At 49.5% G+C, this 14641-nt stretch overlaps 1 protein-coding gene across 7 annotated transcripts in view; it reads left to right on the forward strand.

Moving 5' to 3' along the window:
• The window catches only part of NRG2 (neuregulin 2), an 85959-nt gene that overhangs the window by 54206 nt on the left and 17112 nt on the right, over positions 1-14641 (forward strand). For 5 of the 7 annotated variants that reach the window (XM_050979728.1, XM_050979732.1, XM_050979730.1 and 2 more), the window contains one exon: positions 8829-8905. In XM_050979728.1, coding sequence (XP_050835685.1) covers positions 8829-8905 — 77 coding nt within the window. Of the gene's footprint in view, positions 1-8828; positions 8906-9156; positions 9216-14641 lie in introns of all 7 variants that reach the window. The other 2 variants (XM_050979729.1, XM_050979731.1) reach the window with 1 other exon arrangement.

Here is a 14641-nt window from a genome sequence, read left to right on the forward strand (position 1 = left end):
ATTTGGGTCCCTTTTGCTCTCCCTGAGCTGACACGTCCTGTCCTCCAATCAGGGAGACTTTTGGGGGCACAGCCTCCTCCTCCCCATGACTGGAGGGGTCCCTTGCTGAGACCTGCCCAGACCTCTCCTGTGTCTCATGGGCCCAGGGTTAACCCCCAGCTGTTCCCCTCTCTGTGCAGCTTTGTGGCCACTTTGTGGGATGTTTGTTTCCCCCCTCAAACCTGCAAGAAAAACTAGAGACGTGTACTAAGTAATCCTTAAAAGGAGCTTTGAAGAGTTTGAAGTGGGGCTGCACAGCCTCAGGGATTTGGAATGGGATGTGAGACTTTTTCACCCCTGGTTCAGAGCCAGAAAGCCCAATGGCATCTCACACCTCACCCCCCAAGCCTTATAGTGCCTGGGGACAAGCTGTGCAGTCTGACTGCCAGTGCTGGAGGTGCAGGAGCCCAGAGCTCACCTGCCCCTGCCCCTGGGCTCCTGCACAGTGAGCAGGACGTGGTGCCCTGGGTGTGCCCTCACTGAGCAGATGGAATCCTCTTCTGAGCTCCCCTGGTGACCCAGGCATCACTGCCCAGCTTGGAGAAGCCCAGAGCTGACACTTTTCTCCCCTTGGAACCCAGAGACCTCTCAGTGGAGACACAGCCAAAGGTATTTACACCTGTGGATGTCACCCAGCAGCACTGCAGGATGTGATGCTCATCAGGTTCCTCAGGCCTTGGAGGCTGCACTGAGCACAGCCCTCACCCCCCATGGAAAGCCTGAAAGGGCTGGATCCCACTGAGCACAGCTCCTCTCTGGTCCCAGTGCTCGTTTGGTTCTGCAGGGAGCAGCAGAAAAGGCCATGGGGCCTTTGGGTATCCTGCTGAGCTCCTGTGCTCTGGCTTTCAGTGCAGCTGGGGTGGAAGGAGCATCTCCCAGCTCTCCCAGACTCACCCCTTAGACACAGAAAGAGCTGGGCAGGACAGAAACCAGAATCTGTGGCTCCCACATCTCCCACGTGTGCATGGAGTGGGAGCAGCCCTGGTCCACCCCAGCCCTGTGCTTTGGTGTAGCTGTCACTGCCATTGGCTTCTTGGTGGCACCGTGGGCTCCTCTTGTCAGTGTTCCCCACAGGAAGCAGGGGAGAAGACCCAAGTGATGGTTAAAGTCACAGCCCAGAAAGCCCCAGAAATTCCAATTTTTCCATTCTGGGAAGGGCTGAACCCTTGAAGTGTGGAGGAGTGTATGAATCAATATCTGTAAGCAATGTGGTCATGGCAGAGGCACAGATTTCAAGGCTCTTTCTTTTGGGAAGGACCCAAATGCAGATCAAGATTCAAATGGGATCAATTTCTAATTACAACAAGAGTTACCTGAACCCCTACCATGCATAAGAATCACTTTTTCCTAATGAAGAATACTGTGGTACTTGTCAAATGTCTTCAGCAGCTAGATTGTTTTAACCAAAGCAACTCCAGCCTACCTTCCAGCCAGGCTGCTCTGACAGATGAGGAACAGAGGGAACACTCAGTGATGGATTCCATCAAGATTTTATGTGCCACACCAAACAGACCTAATTATTTCATATCATTTGAAAGCCTGAATTCCTCACTCTGCAGGTGGTAAAATGATATCCTTTCCTGAGGAGTTCCAAGGCACCAATTGCTAACACCAGATGGGAACTGAGCAGGCGTGTGTGGAAGGGCAGGAAGGTGTCACCCAGAAGGAGGTGCTGGGAAGGTCTGCACTGTCACTGCTCATCTGCCAGAAAAGGAGGCTCCATGTTCTCAGAAACCTAGGGGACCCAATGCCTTCCACACAGCACAGTCACTTCTGATCTTGCTGCTTGAGGACATCCCTGGATGCTCATTCTCCTTGGCTGTTTCCATCATTAAATCTCAGACTGAAGATAAGAAAACCTGGCTTTTGAAGTGGTGTCATTTGAGAGTTTCTGGATCCTAGAGGACAATAGCTACTGAGGAATGCAGGAGCATTTGAGCTGGAAAGTGTTTCCCATAAAATGGCTCTCCCAATGACAAGGGTGATTTTTGGGGAAGATGCTGATGAATGAACAGATTTCACCTTTGCCAGCAAACAAAGAGCTGAGACATTCCATGGCTTCCTCATTGCACCAAGGCAGGAGATCTGCTGCTGTGGTTTGTGAAAGATGCAGGAGAAAGGAGAGGAGGCAAAGACACAGGCCTCCAAGTTCATTTCTGATCTCTGCAACAGCAGCCTTGGCCCTTCAGCCTCACTGTGCCTCTGAGCATGGAGAATGGAAGAGATCAGTAGGTTCTGCTCACAACCTCTTCAAATGCTTTGGAGATCAGCAAGAGCCACGTGAGCAGCTCCAGCCAGGAGCACAGCACGTCTCCATGTGCCCTTTCCATGTCACTCTTCCAGTCAGAGCCAGCAGGACCTCGGGGGGATCATCTGGCCCCTGTGCCAGCTTCCAGCCCTCCCTCACTGAATGCTCAGGGGGTTCTACCCCCCACCCCAGCACCCATGGGATGTTCCCAGCCTTTCCAATTCAGCTACCAGAGTTTTGGACTGCTCTTGTTCAGTGCCTGCCACCAGCCTGTGATCAGCTTCTTGGGGGGGGGGGGGGGGTGGTTCCATTCTTGCAGATGCCCAGAAGCACAGGAAATCCTTCCTGAAGATGTTCCCCCTGGCAGTCTGGACCAAAACCAGCAGATGAGTTCTCCAATAATTTCTTCTCCTGATGTGGTTCATGCTTGATTTGCAACAAATATTGCCTAAATTGGCAGCTGGTTTTTTTATTATTATTTTATAACAGGCTTCCCAGAAATGTGTTCCTCCTGGTCTTTTAAATCCTCAGGAACAAAGTATTTGCTTGTAATCCTACTGCCTCCCTCCCTTTCTAATATGCTTCAGACAGACCTTGGAAAAAGCATTTTCTTCACTGAGGAAGAGCCCAGAATGGACTTGGATTGTTCCAGAAATTGTGTCTTTCTGGATTGTGTTCTTCCATAATTTCATCCTTAATTTGAAGTCAATTCTACACATGCTGGGGTCAAAGGAAACCTGAACATAAAGCAATCTGTGCTGCTATCCTGACTCTGCAAACAGACCACCTGGAAGTCAAATGGGAGAAGTGGGACCTGCCTCAAATATTCTGCAAACTTTCTGCACAAACCTGGGAAATGACAGAGCCACACAGAGACAGAACTGACTCAGCAGCCCTTGTAAATTAAAAAGCTCCAGGATCTGGACAGGAAGAATTTCTCTGCGCTTCTCCAGATCATTTTGCTCAGAGAGGCCTGAGGAGCTGGACTGCAGGGCAGTGCCAGGTGTGGGCAGAGCACAGAGGGGATGCCCACAAGAAGGTCTCCAGGCCTTGAGCTGGGCTGGGGCACGCAGCAGTGGTGCCTGGCATGTTGTGCCCAGACAGACCGAGCGTTGGGATGACTGGCAGCCTCTGCTCTTGGATCTGCCTCCATCCTGGAGAGCCCTTGGCACAGCTCAGAGCATTTGGAGGCTGCTGGGTGCCCCACAGGGCTGTGCTATCCAAAGAGCAGAAATGCTCTTTTCCCCAGTTAGGTCTTGGCACTCATGAGGCACAGTTGGGGTCTTCCCAGCCAAACAAAGCAGGCAAGTGAGGTCTCATCACTGCAGAGCCTTCTCTGCCCACGGAAATGCTCTTCACATCTCTTGTGTGTGCTCAGTGGAACCAAAGGGATCTGCTCTGGGTCAGGATCTTGTGTGGGATCAGAAGACTTAAAGAGTATTATGGAGCAGCACGCCCACCTCACGTTGGACCAGTTGTGCTCACAAGAATCAGGCTGGATCATTTGCAAATGTGACAGATAAACAGACAGCCTGGCTTTGGGGTGACAGCCCTGCCTTACGTGGGGGAGGCAGGTCAGAGGCCTGGACCAGGCAAAAAGTGAAAGTCAAGGAGAGAATAAAAAACAAAACAAAGCAAAAGGAGAAAAGATCAGATCATTTTAAAATTGTTTGATGAATCCAAGTCACCAGTTTTCAAAATCACATGTTCACCTCCTCCAAGCACATTGTTTCCTGCAGATTTTCCCAGGAAAGAGAAAGATCATCCTGAAGTTTTGGCCACGCTGCCAGCTCCCCTGTGCTTTCCCAGAGCACCATCCAAAGGTGTGACTGTCACAGGGATGCTGTGTGGCCGTGGCCCCCCTGGCAGCACTGTTTGCTCAGCTGCCCTGTGGCAGCTGGAGCTGTTCCACCCCTCCCAGTGGCATTTGGTCAGCACCAGCTGCTCCTTGCACAGCCACAGGGATGTCACTGTGCCAGGGGGTAGGAGCAGCCCTGTGGGGAGGTGTTGCAATGTCCCTGGAAGCGAAGAGCGAGGGGTGAAAATCTCCACATCCTGTTCCAAATGCCCCGAGCCAGCCAGGACTCGTTCCTTGGGTTTTGCATGCTGTTTGTCTTGGGTGGTGAGATCAGGTCCCTTTGCAGGTTCAAGTGGCCCCTCTGTGCCTGCAGCTCAATGCCCTGTGACTGCATCAGCCCCCTGAGGCCCCTCAGAGTGTGGGAGCTGATCCTGCAGCAGCAAAGGCTCAGGGAGGGCAGCGACACAGATCCTGCTGTCACTGAGCCCAGCAGTGCGTGTCCCTGAGCTTTGGACTCCACTCTGCAGCAAACATGCCTTGGTTAGCTGCTCTGGAGAAGGCCTTGGTGTTTATTCTGGTTGCTTTCTCTTCTTCCCATCAGTGATTTGGTGGAGTCCAGCCTTTTGTGGCTCTCCAGGGCCTGATCATCTGGGTCTGGTCAGGGGACAATGACAGAACTGTCTTCTTTTTCAGCCCTTCCCACAAGAAAGCAACGTACTTAAAACATTTTTTTCCCCCAATTTGCTTACTTCAGTGCATTGTGTCCTTCTGCTATGGCTTGTCTTTATCATGTCATTTTGAAGCACCTGCTCATTCACATTTTTCTCTAGCATGGGTTCCTTTATGAGAGCTACTGAATCTGGCATATTTAAAATAAGATCTGGGGGCGCAAAGGAAATGTGCCTACCCTTGTAAGATTTAGAGCAACAGCTGGATAGAAAAAGTTTTGCTTCCAGCAGGAAGACAAAAGTAGCAAATAATAATTAACAATAATTATTGCCCTGCCTGATATGGGGCAAAATGTCGAAGTTCCTCAATTTTCAGCAATAAGTGCCCAGCAAACATCATAAAAATGAGTCATCCAAACTATTTTGGTTTGTGCTTTTTGAGATGTTTTATTTGACTGATCATCTTACTGCATTTTTGTTGCCATGTAAATATCTCACTGCAATTCATCCTGAACCCAAGAGCAGAATTTTGCAGATGTTTTCAAAATGGGGTTATTCAAAAAAGGAAAGGTCTTAAGGTCAAAATTAAAAGAATGGGATATTTTCCAGCAATAACAGAAAACAGAATCTGGACAGAAAAATCCCTGACCAGTTTTATCAATGGCATTTGCAAGTAATTTTCAGAGGCTGCAATTAGACACAGAGAGATGGAGTTAAGCAAGGGCAGTTTTGGGAGTCTCCACTCAGGCTAGAGAGGGGACAAGGTGCTGTCTGCAGGGGGTTGGTGCAGCCTTGTCCTCCCCAGGACCATTCCTGCAGACATACCCCTGTCCTCTTCCCTTGGGAGAGACCCATTGTGCCTCTGTGAGTGCACCATAAATTCCAGAGGTGATATGGGAGGGAAGTCCACCACCTGTGGAGCCCCTGCAGGGGTTTTCCAAAGAAGGAGGGACTTGGTTTTGCTGAGCCAGCCAGAACCTCTGGAGTCAAACGTGCAGGAAGAAAGATGCCATGATCAATACCAGCTCACAGCTCTCAGCTGCAGTGAGCCTTCACTTTCAGGTGTATCCCTCACTGCAGAAGAGCTGCCCTCAGCACAGGCAGCAGATTTTAATGCAGAAGGGATGATCTCTACTGCTCTTCCTGTCCAGACTGGGAGAACCATGTGCCAAGCGTGCTGGAAATTTCTTCCCCTGAAGTCACATCTGGGGCCACAGTCATAAATAATAAATCATCTTCAGCAGCCTAATAGTTAGAGGCAGATTTTTTTAAAAAGGAACCAAAAGCACTGCATGCTCTCAAAGGTCTTCTGGTCACAGCTTCTGCCTGCAGCCTTCTTATGAGGAGCCAGAAGCAGGTATGCAGGGGTGGCACAGTGTGTCCTGACAGCTTGTACACAAGCTTGAGAGGTGACAGAAGGTGCTCTTGTTCAGGGGGGCATTTTTCCTGTCACTTCTCCCTGTGCTGAATCACTGAGTAACTCAAGATGAAAATCCTAGCTGTCCTAGACTCAGGGAGGCAGTTGTCTACTGCCTTCTGTCTTGAGAGCTCTTCTCCCCACCCACGCTTGGCTGACTGCAGAGATCTGAAGATGGGCTGTATGGTAGCTGTCATGGCATCAAAGCTTCTTTGACACCTTTTTGTTTTGCTTTTTCACTTCTTACCAATTCCTTTCTCTGGGCTTTAATTTCCTTCCACCAGTTTTCCCATAATTTTCAGTCTTTCATGCAGCCTCAGTCACACTGGAATTCCAGCCTTGGCTGACCTCTTGCAGGTGTGCACCTGAGGTAATTTTAGCTCCTTTCTGACAAAACACCCCTTTTTGGGGTGGGTGGGACAATTGCTTCGTTCAGCAGCACCCTTGAGGCCCTTTGGTGTGCTCACAACATCCAGGATTTGTCAGATCCCAGACAGATGGGAAGCACGTTGCAAGCTAAACCGGATTCCCTTGAAGACTCTGTGAATAAGCTCCTGACTTTGTCAGAGGTGATGAATAAACTTCAAAGAAGGATTGGGAAGACACCTTCTCTTTTGGATTCCTTGCTCAAAGCCCAGTGCCATCTCTGAAGGGTTTCTCCAGTCCTGGGGCTGTTTTTTTGAATCTCTGCCACCCAGTGCCTCAGGTTTGTGCTTTTCAATTGACAACGGGGCATTTTCTCCACTTCCCAGCACCAGCTTCCTCTGCTTCATTGCAGGGAAGGCCACCAGGCCCCATGTCTGATGGTGACCCCTTGGGCTGAGCTGTCCTTGGGAGCTGGCTTGGTATGGCTGGTTCATCTCCCTTGCCTGTGCCCCCAGATGAACATCCAAGAATGAGAAAAAAGTGCCAATTCTTCAAAGATATTTCCCTGACTAGGGAGTTCAATTTTCAGTTTCAGAAGTGACTTGGGTACTGAGAAACTGAAGGGTATGACTGGAGAGCTCAGTGCAGCCTCATGCAGAACCATGCCCTAAAGTTCTCCATGAGCATTTTGGGGTGCACAAATGGCCCAACACACTTCTCCTTAGAGGTGTGAGCACAGGTCCCAAAAACCCAGATGCTGACCCACATTTGGCCATGGCAGTGAGGGTGCAGCAGGTTATTTTGCACAGCTCAGGCCTACCCAAACTGCAGTGAAATCCAGCAAGAAATCAAGTGCCAAAGCCAGGTCAGTGGATGTCCATGATGAAGTACAACTACTAAAAATCAAGGGTTTCTGCATGGAGCCTGGACCTGGACCTGGACCTGGACCTGGACCTGGACCAGGATCTGGACCTGGACCTGGATATGGACATGGACCTGGACCATCCCCCACCAGATGCACAGGTTGGGAGCAGTTGCCTGACACTGCTGTGTCTGCTCCAACCTCCTGCTGTCCTTTGAAGTGGCCTGGCCAGGAGCTGAGCCACTGACATCAGATTTGGCCTCTGATTCATCTGTTTTTTACTGAGGTGTCTTTCAGTCCCTTCCTTGCTGACCACTTGCAGATCACTGTGAGATTTTGTGGGTGGCATCCAAGAGTGAGAAAGGTCTGTGCCAGGTGCAGAGCCTGCAGCTCCACTCACAAAAAGCTGGAAAAAAAAGATGTTAAAATGCCATAAAGATAAAGCCCTGTTAAGCTCAGAGGAAAGAGAGGTCTGTTGAGAAGGGAGAGAGTTGAGGGATCCTGTGCAGGACTATCCAAGAAATACCCAGAAGAAAAGATGTGAAGTGAGGGAGGGAGACAAGTGCCTGGGGGAGAAGTGTTTGACCATCCCATGGCTTCCCAGGCTCACCTGCAGCTGCAGAGGGTGGCAGTGCAGAGGATGCTGCTCACCCTGGGTGGGTCTGCAGCTCCTGCTGCACCCCTGCCCACGTGCTCCCCAAACCTGGCTCAGCTGGGGAGTGCTCTGGGGAGCTGCTCATGGGCTGGTGCCAGTGCCTGGTGGCCCTTGACTGCAGAGGGCACCTTCCCTGCCACCTGAGCATCCCGTGAATGTGTAGCTGGTGCCCATGGGCTGGCGCACCCCGGTCCCTCAGGTGACCCAGGCCAGCACAGAGCCCGAGAGAACCTCTCACAGCTTGTGAGACCCCTTCAGCTCAGCTCAGCTTTCTTCTCTGTCCCTTCCTCTCTGTTAACACAGAGACTCTGCAGGTGTTTTCTCTCTAACCACCCCGAGAACACCCCTGGTACTTCTGGGGTCACCACGGGGAGATGCTTTCCACACCCAGCGCTCGCTGTCGCCTCAGCAGCTGCTCTGCTTTTGGTGCCTCTTGCCAGTCTGCAGAGCAGCTCCACGGAGTCTCTGAAAGTAGCATCCAGCCCATCTCAGTCTTCCTGGTGCCAGCTGGTGCTTGTAGCAGGTGGGAAGGAAGGAGGCAGAGCAGGGCAGAGCAGTTCAGAGCAGGAGGGGTTTGGCTGCCTGCTTGAAGACCCAGGCCTAAACCAGAGCTGGAGCACTGATGTGGCAGGTGCCTGGCAGGTGAAAGCAAAGAGTAAATACGCATGTAAAACCTTTATTTTTTCCATTCATCACAATGCACTTTTTATTTCTGACCTTAGCCTCAAGAACTGTGCCAGACATGTTCTGTGATTTCTCCCCTTTTCCCCTCCAGATGTCCAAATGGATTCTTCGGACAGAGATGTTTGGAGAAACTGCCTTTGCGATTGTACATGCCAGATCCTAAGCAAAGTATGTCTGAAGACAAAAAATGCACCACACTACTTAAACCCTCCCGGGCACAGCGGTGGATGTAGAGTGCTCTAGTCAGGGATGGCTCTTGGTGTCAGCTTTGGGTAGGGCTTAGGGCTGCAGGTAAGGGTGAAGGCTGAAAGCAGGCAGAGAGGAGCCGTGGAAGGGATCAGAAGGGGCCTCACTTCAGCCTGTTTGGGTGTCATTTTGCTATCTTGTTTCTCTCTCTCTGGTTTTCTCTCTTCCGGTAGGTGTCCGATCGAATTCACAGGAGACCGGTGTCAGCATTTCGCAATGGTCAGCTTCTCCAGTATGTCTCTTTCTACTTCTCTCTCTCCTTGTTGTTGTAGCTCTGTGTCATGTCCTTAAAGCAGGTTCTTCTGTTCTCCAAGAGCCCTCTTCCTGTCTTGTGCACTCCCAGCTCTGCTTGGTCCTAAGGGGAGCTGTGACGTGTCCAAGAGGAGAGCTGGGGCTCCTTCCCTCCCCTTCTGTTAGAATGGGCTCTGCTTTCATTTCTGATTGAGCTGAATGCTGCTTGCTCTTTTCAGGCAAAATGCAGAGTTCACGTGGTGGGTGTGCTGTGTGAGATGAGCCTGTGCTGTGTGTGGAGCTGGGCCTGCCAGCATTGCTGTCCTGACATGGACTGTGCTGTGCAGGGTAGGATTTGGGCATTTCCCCTGTGCCGTGCAAGGCAGGATTTGGGCATTTTCCCTTCTGCTGTGCAGGGTAGGATTTGGGCATTTCTTCTGTGCTGTGCAGGGCAGGATTTGGGCATTTTGCCTGTGCTGTGCAGGGCAGGATTTGGGCATTTTGCCTGTGCTGTGCAGAGCAGGATTTGGGTATTTCCCCTGTGCCATGCAAGGCAGGATTTGGGTATTTTCCCTGTGTCATGCAAGGCAGGATTTGGGTATTTTCCTTGTGCTGTGCAGAGCAGGATTTGGTCATTTTCCCTTGTCCATGCAAGGCAGGATTTGGGCATCTTCCCACCACTCCTGCAAGGGGCATGAGTCTCCTTGAACCAAAGGAGGAAATCACAGCCAGGGTGTGACTGCAATGAAATCACTTTACAGTCTGTGGCACAGAGGTCACCTGGTGGCTGCCACTGCCATGCAGGGTACAGGATAAACCTGCCAAATGGGCATCAGACTATGTCCCTCCTGGACACAGAGCTGTTCCTGTCTCTCCTAGGTGGTTGGACAGCCTTGCATATGGGACTGAGCCTAAGTACAGGGAGTGTGGGTGTAAATACCCTAAAGTCTTTGCACGTAGTGCTTCCCAGTTTCTCATTTCCAGTTCCTGCAGGTCTCACTTACAGACATAACCAGCTCATGGTGGTGAAGGTGGATGATTTTTCTGGGTCCCTATTCAGTCAGTGTCCCAGCATCAGTGGGATCCTGGTCTGGGCAAGGACTGCCCAGAAGGAGATGCAGTTACAGTGCAGGAAACCTGTGACCCTCCCTGTGACCCTTCTGTGAGTGTCCCTGAAACCCATCCTGCCTCCACGCTGGCTGACTGGACCCACCACAAATGGTGGGTTTAAAGGGAGGCTATTTAAAAAGAGCCAAGGAAGAGGCTTTCATTAGTGGTAACCAGAGGAGAAATGCCTCTTCAGGATGGCTCCTTGATTGCCAGAACCCCTCTCCCACTGCTCCGTGAGGAATCCTGCCGTCCTCACCCTGGACTGGAATTGCAGGAGCCTCATTAGCACGTGCTAATAGCTGGCAAGTGCTGGAATTAGACTCCCTTGCATGGAGCATACAGACAAGATGCAAATGGACTTTGTGGGGCCCTTGGGACAGCTCAGTGTTTTTACATTGCCTTTTGTTCCAAATTGGCTTCCCAAGCTGAAACCTCCATTGATTTATCCTCCCAGACTCCAACATCTAAGAAGCTCTTTTTAAAATGACAGCCCAAAATGTTCTGTTTTGATCTTTCACCTGGTGCTGAAGGGTTTCCTCCCCTCTTGGAAGCCCAGGGTGCCAGGGCTGCAGCCAGCAGTGGGATGCTCACCCCATGGAGCTGATTTGTAGCATGTTTCATGAGGTGGTGTCCAACAGGCTTAAACATTATTGCTGCCATGCTGCAAAACCAAAACAGGGGTGAAAATGAGTTTTATGTCAGGAAAATGTCTTTTGAGAGCATTAATGGCAGGAGTAAACAGCATGTGGTTTTTTCCCCAGCTTGCAGAATCCAGCTTTTTATGGGACTGAGATTTGTTTTAATTTTATTCACGTGTTAGAGGAACAATGTCAGCTTTAAAACTGACACATGAACATTTCCTTACCTCAAGTTTGCTTTAAACCACAGCATAGTAAGGTAAAAACAGCTCAACAATCCAGGCTACCTGTCTGAACTTGGATAAAATTCATATAAGAAGATGATTCATGCATGTTTATGGCTGTTTTCACTTTCAGGTCACAGTTGGGTAATATAGATAGCAGCAGCACTGAAGAAAAGCTTGCACTGAACTTTCTGTTTTTCTGAGTAGGAAAAGCATTTCACTCAAGTGTGGACCCTGCAAATGCTTGCCTTCTCCTTTGATCAATAATTAGGGCACAGCAGAAGTTGCTGATTTTCCATAATTCACTCAGTGCTTCATCCCATATGGGTTCTGACAGGTCAAAAGCTGAAACAGATTAAATGAGGTTCAGGCATTTCCACTGGAAGTAAAATAGCTCTGTCCTGATTCATGTTTTGAGAACACTGCCAGCATTTGACAGATACCTAAATAAGGACACCTATATTGGTGTTGTTTTAAATGTATTTGGGGTATTTCAGGTTTTCAGGCCTAGATTGGATCCTCCTGATTCCTTAATATGAATATTAAGTATGACAATGACTTTTATTAGGTATATCCCAGGGCTGAGTGAGAGTCTCTGCAGAGTGAGCCAAATTGAAGGTGCTGTTCTGAAAAGATATGGCAGATACTTTGCTGAATTTGGGCCACAGAATGGAGGTGGTGCAGCATCCCAGCATCCTGGCAGATGTTGTGTGTCCTCCTTTCGGGAGCAGCTTCCTACCTCTCTGGTTTAAACCCTTTTTCACATTTTGCTCAGGTAAAACTCCCCATGTTCTCCAGGAGTTCAGGCTGCCTTTGTCTCTTTGACAGGTAGCTCTGGAGGTTTATTTTTCTCTGATTGCCCAAAACACCTGCTAGAGCACATTAAGATGAAAATTAGGGTTATTTAGGTAGGTTTTCTCACATGTGATGTTTCTTTATGTTGCTATTCCAACCATATGAGCAGGTGCCTACTGCCAGCCCTTCTGGATATATACAGCACTGCTGGAAAATGAAGAGAAAATGTTAAAGATGGGTTTGTTTTTTGTTTTTTTTTTTCAATGTCAGGCTCACACTGTTGCTATTTTCTACCAGATTGGTAGAAAATAGTGGGATAACTCAGAGAACCCCCAGTCTGTCCCAACTCTGTGCACACATAGGGCTGGTGGATCAAGGTTAGGAGATCATTTTGTGTGTGTAGGCTTTAAGTAACCTGTGAGAAGAAAACCTTAGAGAGGGACATTAAAGCAACATTTGAATCAGTTGAAATTTAAACTGCAGGGAATTAATGGCAGTGAACAGAGGGGACAGTGACTGTCTGCAATTGCTGTGTGAAACTGAGGAATGCCCTGGCAGGTGAGAACAGAGAGAGTTATTTCCATGGCTGATGAGTCACTAAATGCTCTTGCTAGAAGGTTTTTCACATCAAGGTACCCATGACTCTGTGTGTCCATAGACAAACTCGTGGGAGCAGCTGGCAGGGGGCTCCAGTGGCACAGGTCCCTGCAGAGCCACCAAGCACAGGTGTCTGTCCCTGCTCTGCTGAGAGTGAGACACCTCAGACTCTTGCTCCACAGCCAGAATGAATCCACAGCAGTGGCATCCATGGGCCATTGAGCCTCTGCAGCTGGATTTTCCTCTCTGCTGGCACAGCTGGCTGAAGAGTGCAGCAGTGTCCAAAGGGTCAGGAATTCTCCCTGAGAGCTTCTGCTGGGGGCTCACCCAATGCAGAGCTGCCTCCTGGGGCACAGCTTAGGCTTGCAGCTTTCCCAGAAGTCAGAACCTTGTCCAAAATCATCCTTCCTTCTAAGAAACTCTTTTTTCAAAGTTGTGCTGGCACCTGTGTTTCACAGCTGCCTGTTCTGCATCAGATCAAGATGCAGATCTTCTCTCTTCTACAGGCAACGTTTCAGGTCTTTGTTAAATCCTCCTGGAGGTTTACCAATAACTTGCCAGGCTTTGGGCTGGCTGGTGGTAAAGGTTTTGTAAGACATGTTGGCAGCTCTTTCAGTCCTGGTGCAGCTGAGATCCTGAAAGTTAAACGTGGTCAGCAGGAACATTTATGTTTCCTAAGTCTGCACATTTGGATTCTTTCCACTGGTGATTTATGGAACAGTTTAGAAAATTGGGATAAAGTTTTATATTTATGCTTCCCTCTTGATTGTGGAAACTGAAACTTCATCTTAACTTTGCTGTTTATTCATCTCCACAAATAATCATCACCAATCTGGAGGACAAATGTCATACCATTCATCTTGGTTAGTGAAACATTTTCATTTTCTACTTTGTGATCCAATTAAAATTGCAGGCTGTAGCCTGCCTGTAAACACCCTCAAACAGAGCTGACATTCATATGCAATGTCATCTAGCATATTCTCCATTTTTACCCCATATTTCATTCCTGGTTTCTTTACAAATTGAATTCTAATTCTCAGTTGGAGCCTTCCTCCTGGTCTGCTTGGAAACACAGAGCAGGATTTCCAGGAGGTATCCCCTGGGAGAGCAGCTTTGTCCTCAGCTGTCCCCACAGCAGCACCTGAGCTGCCTCCAGTGCTGCTGGCCCAGCCATCGTGGGGCAGGGTGGCTTCACTGGGTGAGAGGTTTCTTGTTTCTCTGGAGGATGGTCCCTCTCCCCCAGCACTCACCAGGCTGTGCCCAGGGCACCACCCTGGCAGGTGAGAGTGACCCTGGGTGGCCTCTGGCTCCTCGTGCTCAGGTGAGGTGTCCTCCAGAGCAGAGGGATAAATGAACCACCTCAAGCTCTTCTGGAAGGTCTGGATCTGAATTTTAGCTTCTCTGTTCACCTCACTTATTCAGCAGTGGCTTCCTACCTGCTGTGACTGCAGTACAAAAATGACAAATGAAAGATTATTTCTTTATTTGACCTAAATTTCTGCTTCCTCCTCCACCTCTCACTCATCTGACCCCCAAACCAATATTTAGCAGCATTTTAAATTCCACAGGCATTCTGCAGCTTCCATTCAGTGGCAGGGTAACTGCTGACCCCTGAATCACAGGGTGATGGCTGTGCTTTGGTGTGGCTGGGTAATTACAGGGTGTTGGTGGTTTAGCATGGCAGGGTGATCCTTCTCCCCAGGACACAGCACAGCTTCCCCTTGGGATCTCCTAAAGTTAATTGCATGCTCCAAATCCACAGCAGAATTTGAACACTCTGTTGTGACGTGTTTGGACTCTTGATGCCAACCAAATTTGTTTGATTGCTGCAGAACTGGAGAAGGTGAAGGCTCTGGAGCTTGTGGAGCATTTACAGACTTCCTGTTCCTGGAGATCCCACGTGTCACCCAGCTCCTGACACAGGCTCAGTGTCCTCTGTCCCCATCGTGTCCCCCTGTCCTGCACTGCTCCCTGTACACCCTGGGAAAATCCTGAATCAGAGACCTGCAAGTGCTGCTCTCGTCAGCACAATCAATTAGCAACAAAATTGTCCCAATTTATTA

Source organism: Serinus canaria, chromosome 13 (assembly GCF_022539315.1).
Source record: "Serinus canaria isolate serCan28SL12 chromosome 13, serCan2020, whole genome shotgun sequence".
Classification (NCBI taxonomy): Eukaryota; Metazoa; Chordata; class Aves; order Passeriformes; family Fringillidae; genus Serinus; species Serinus canaria.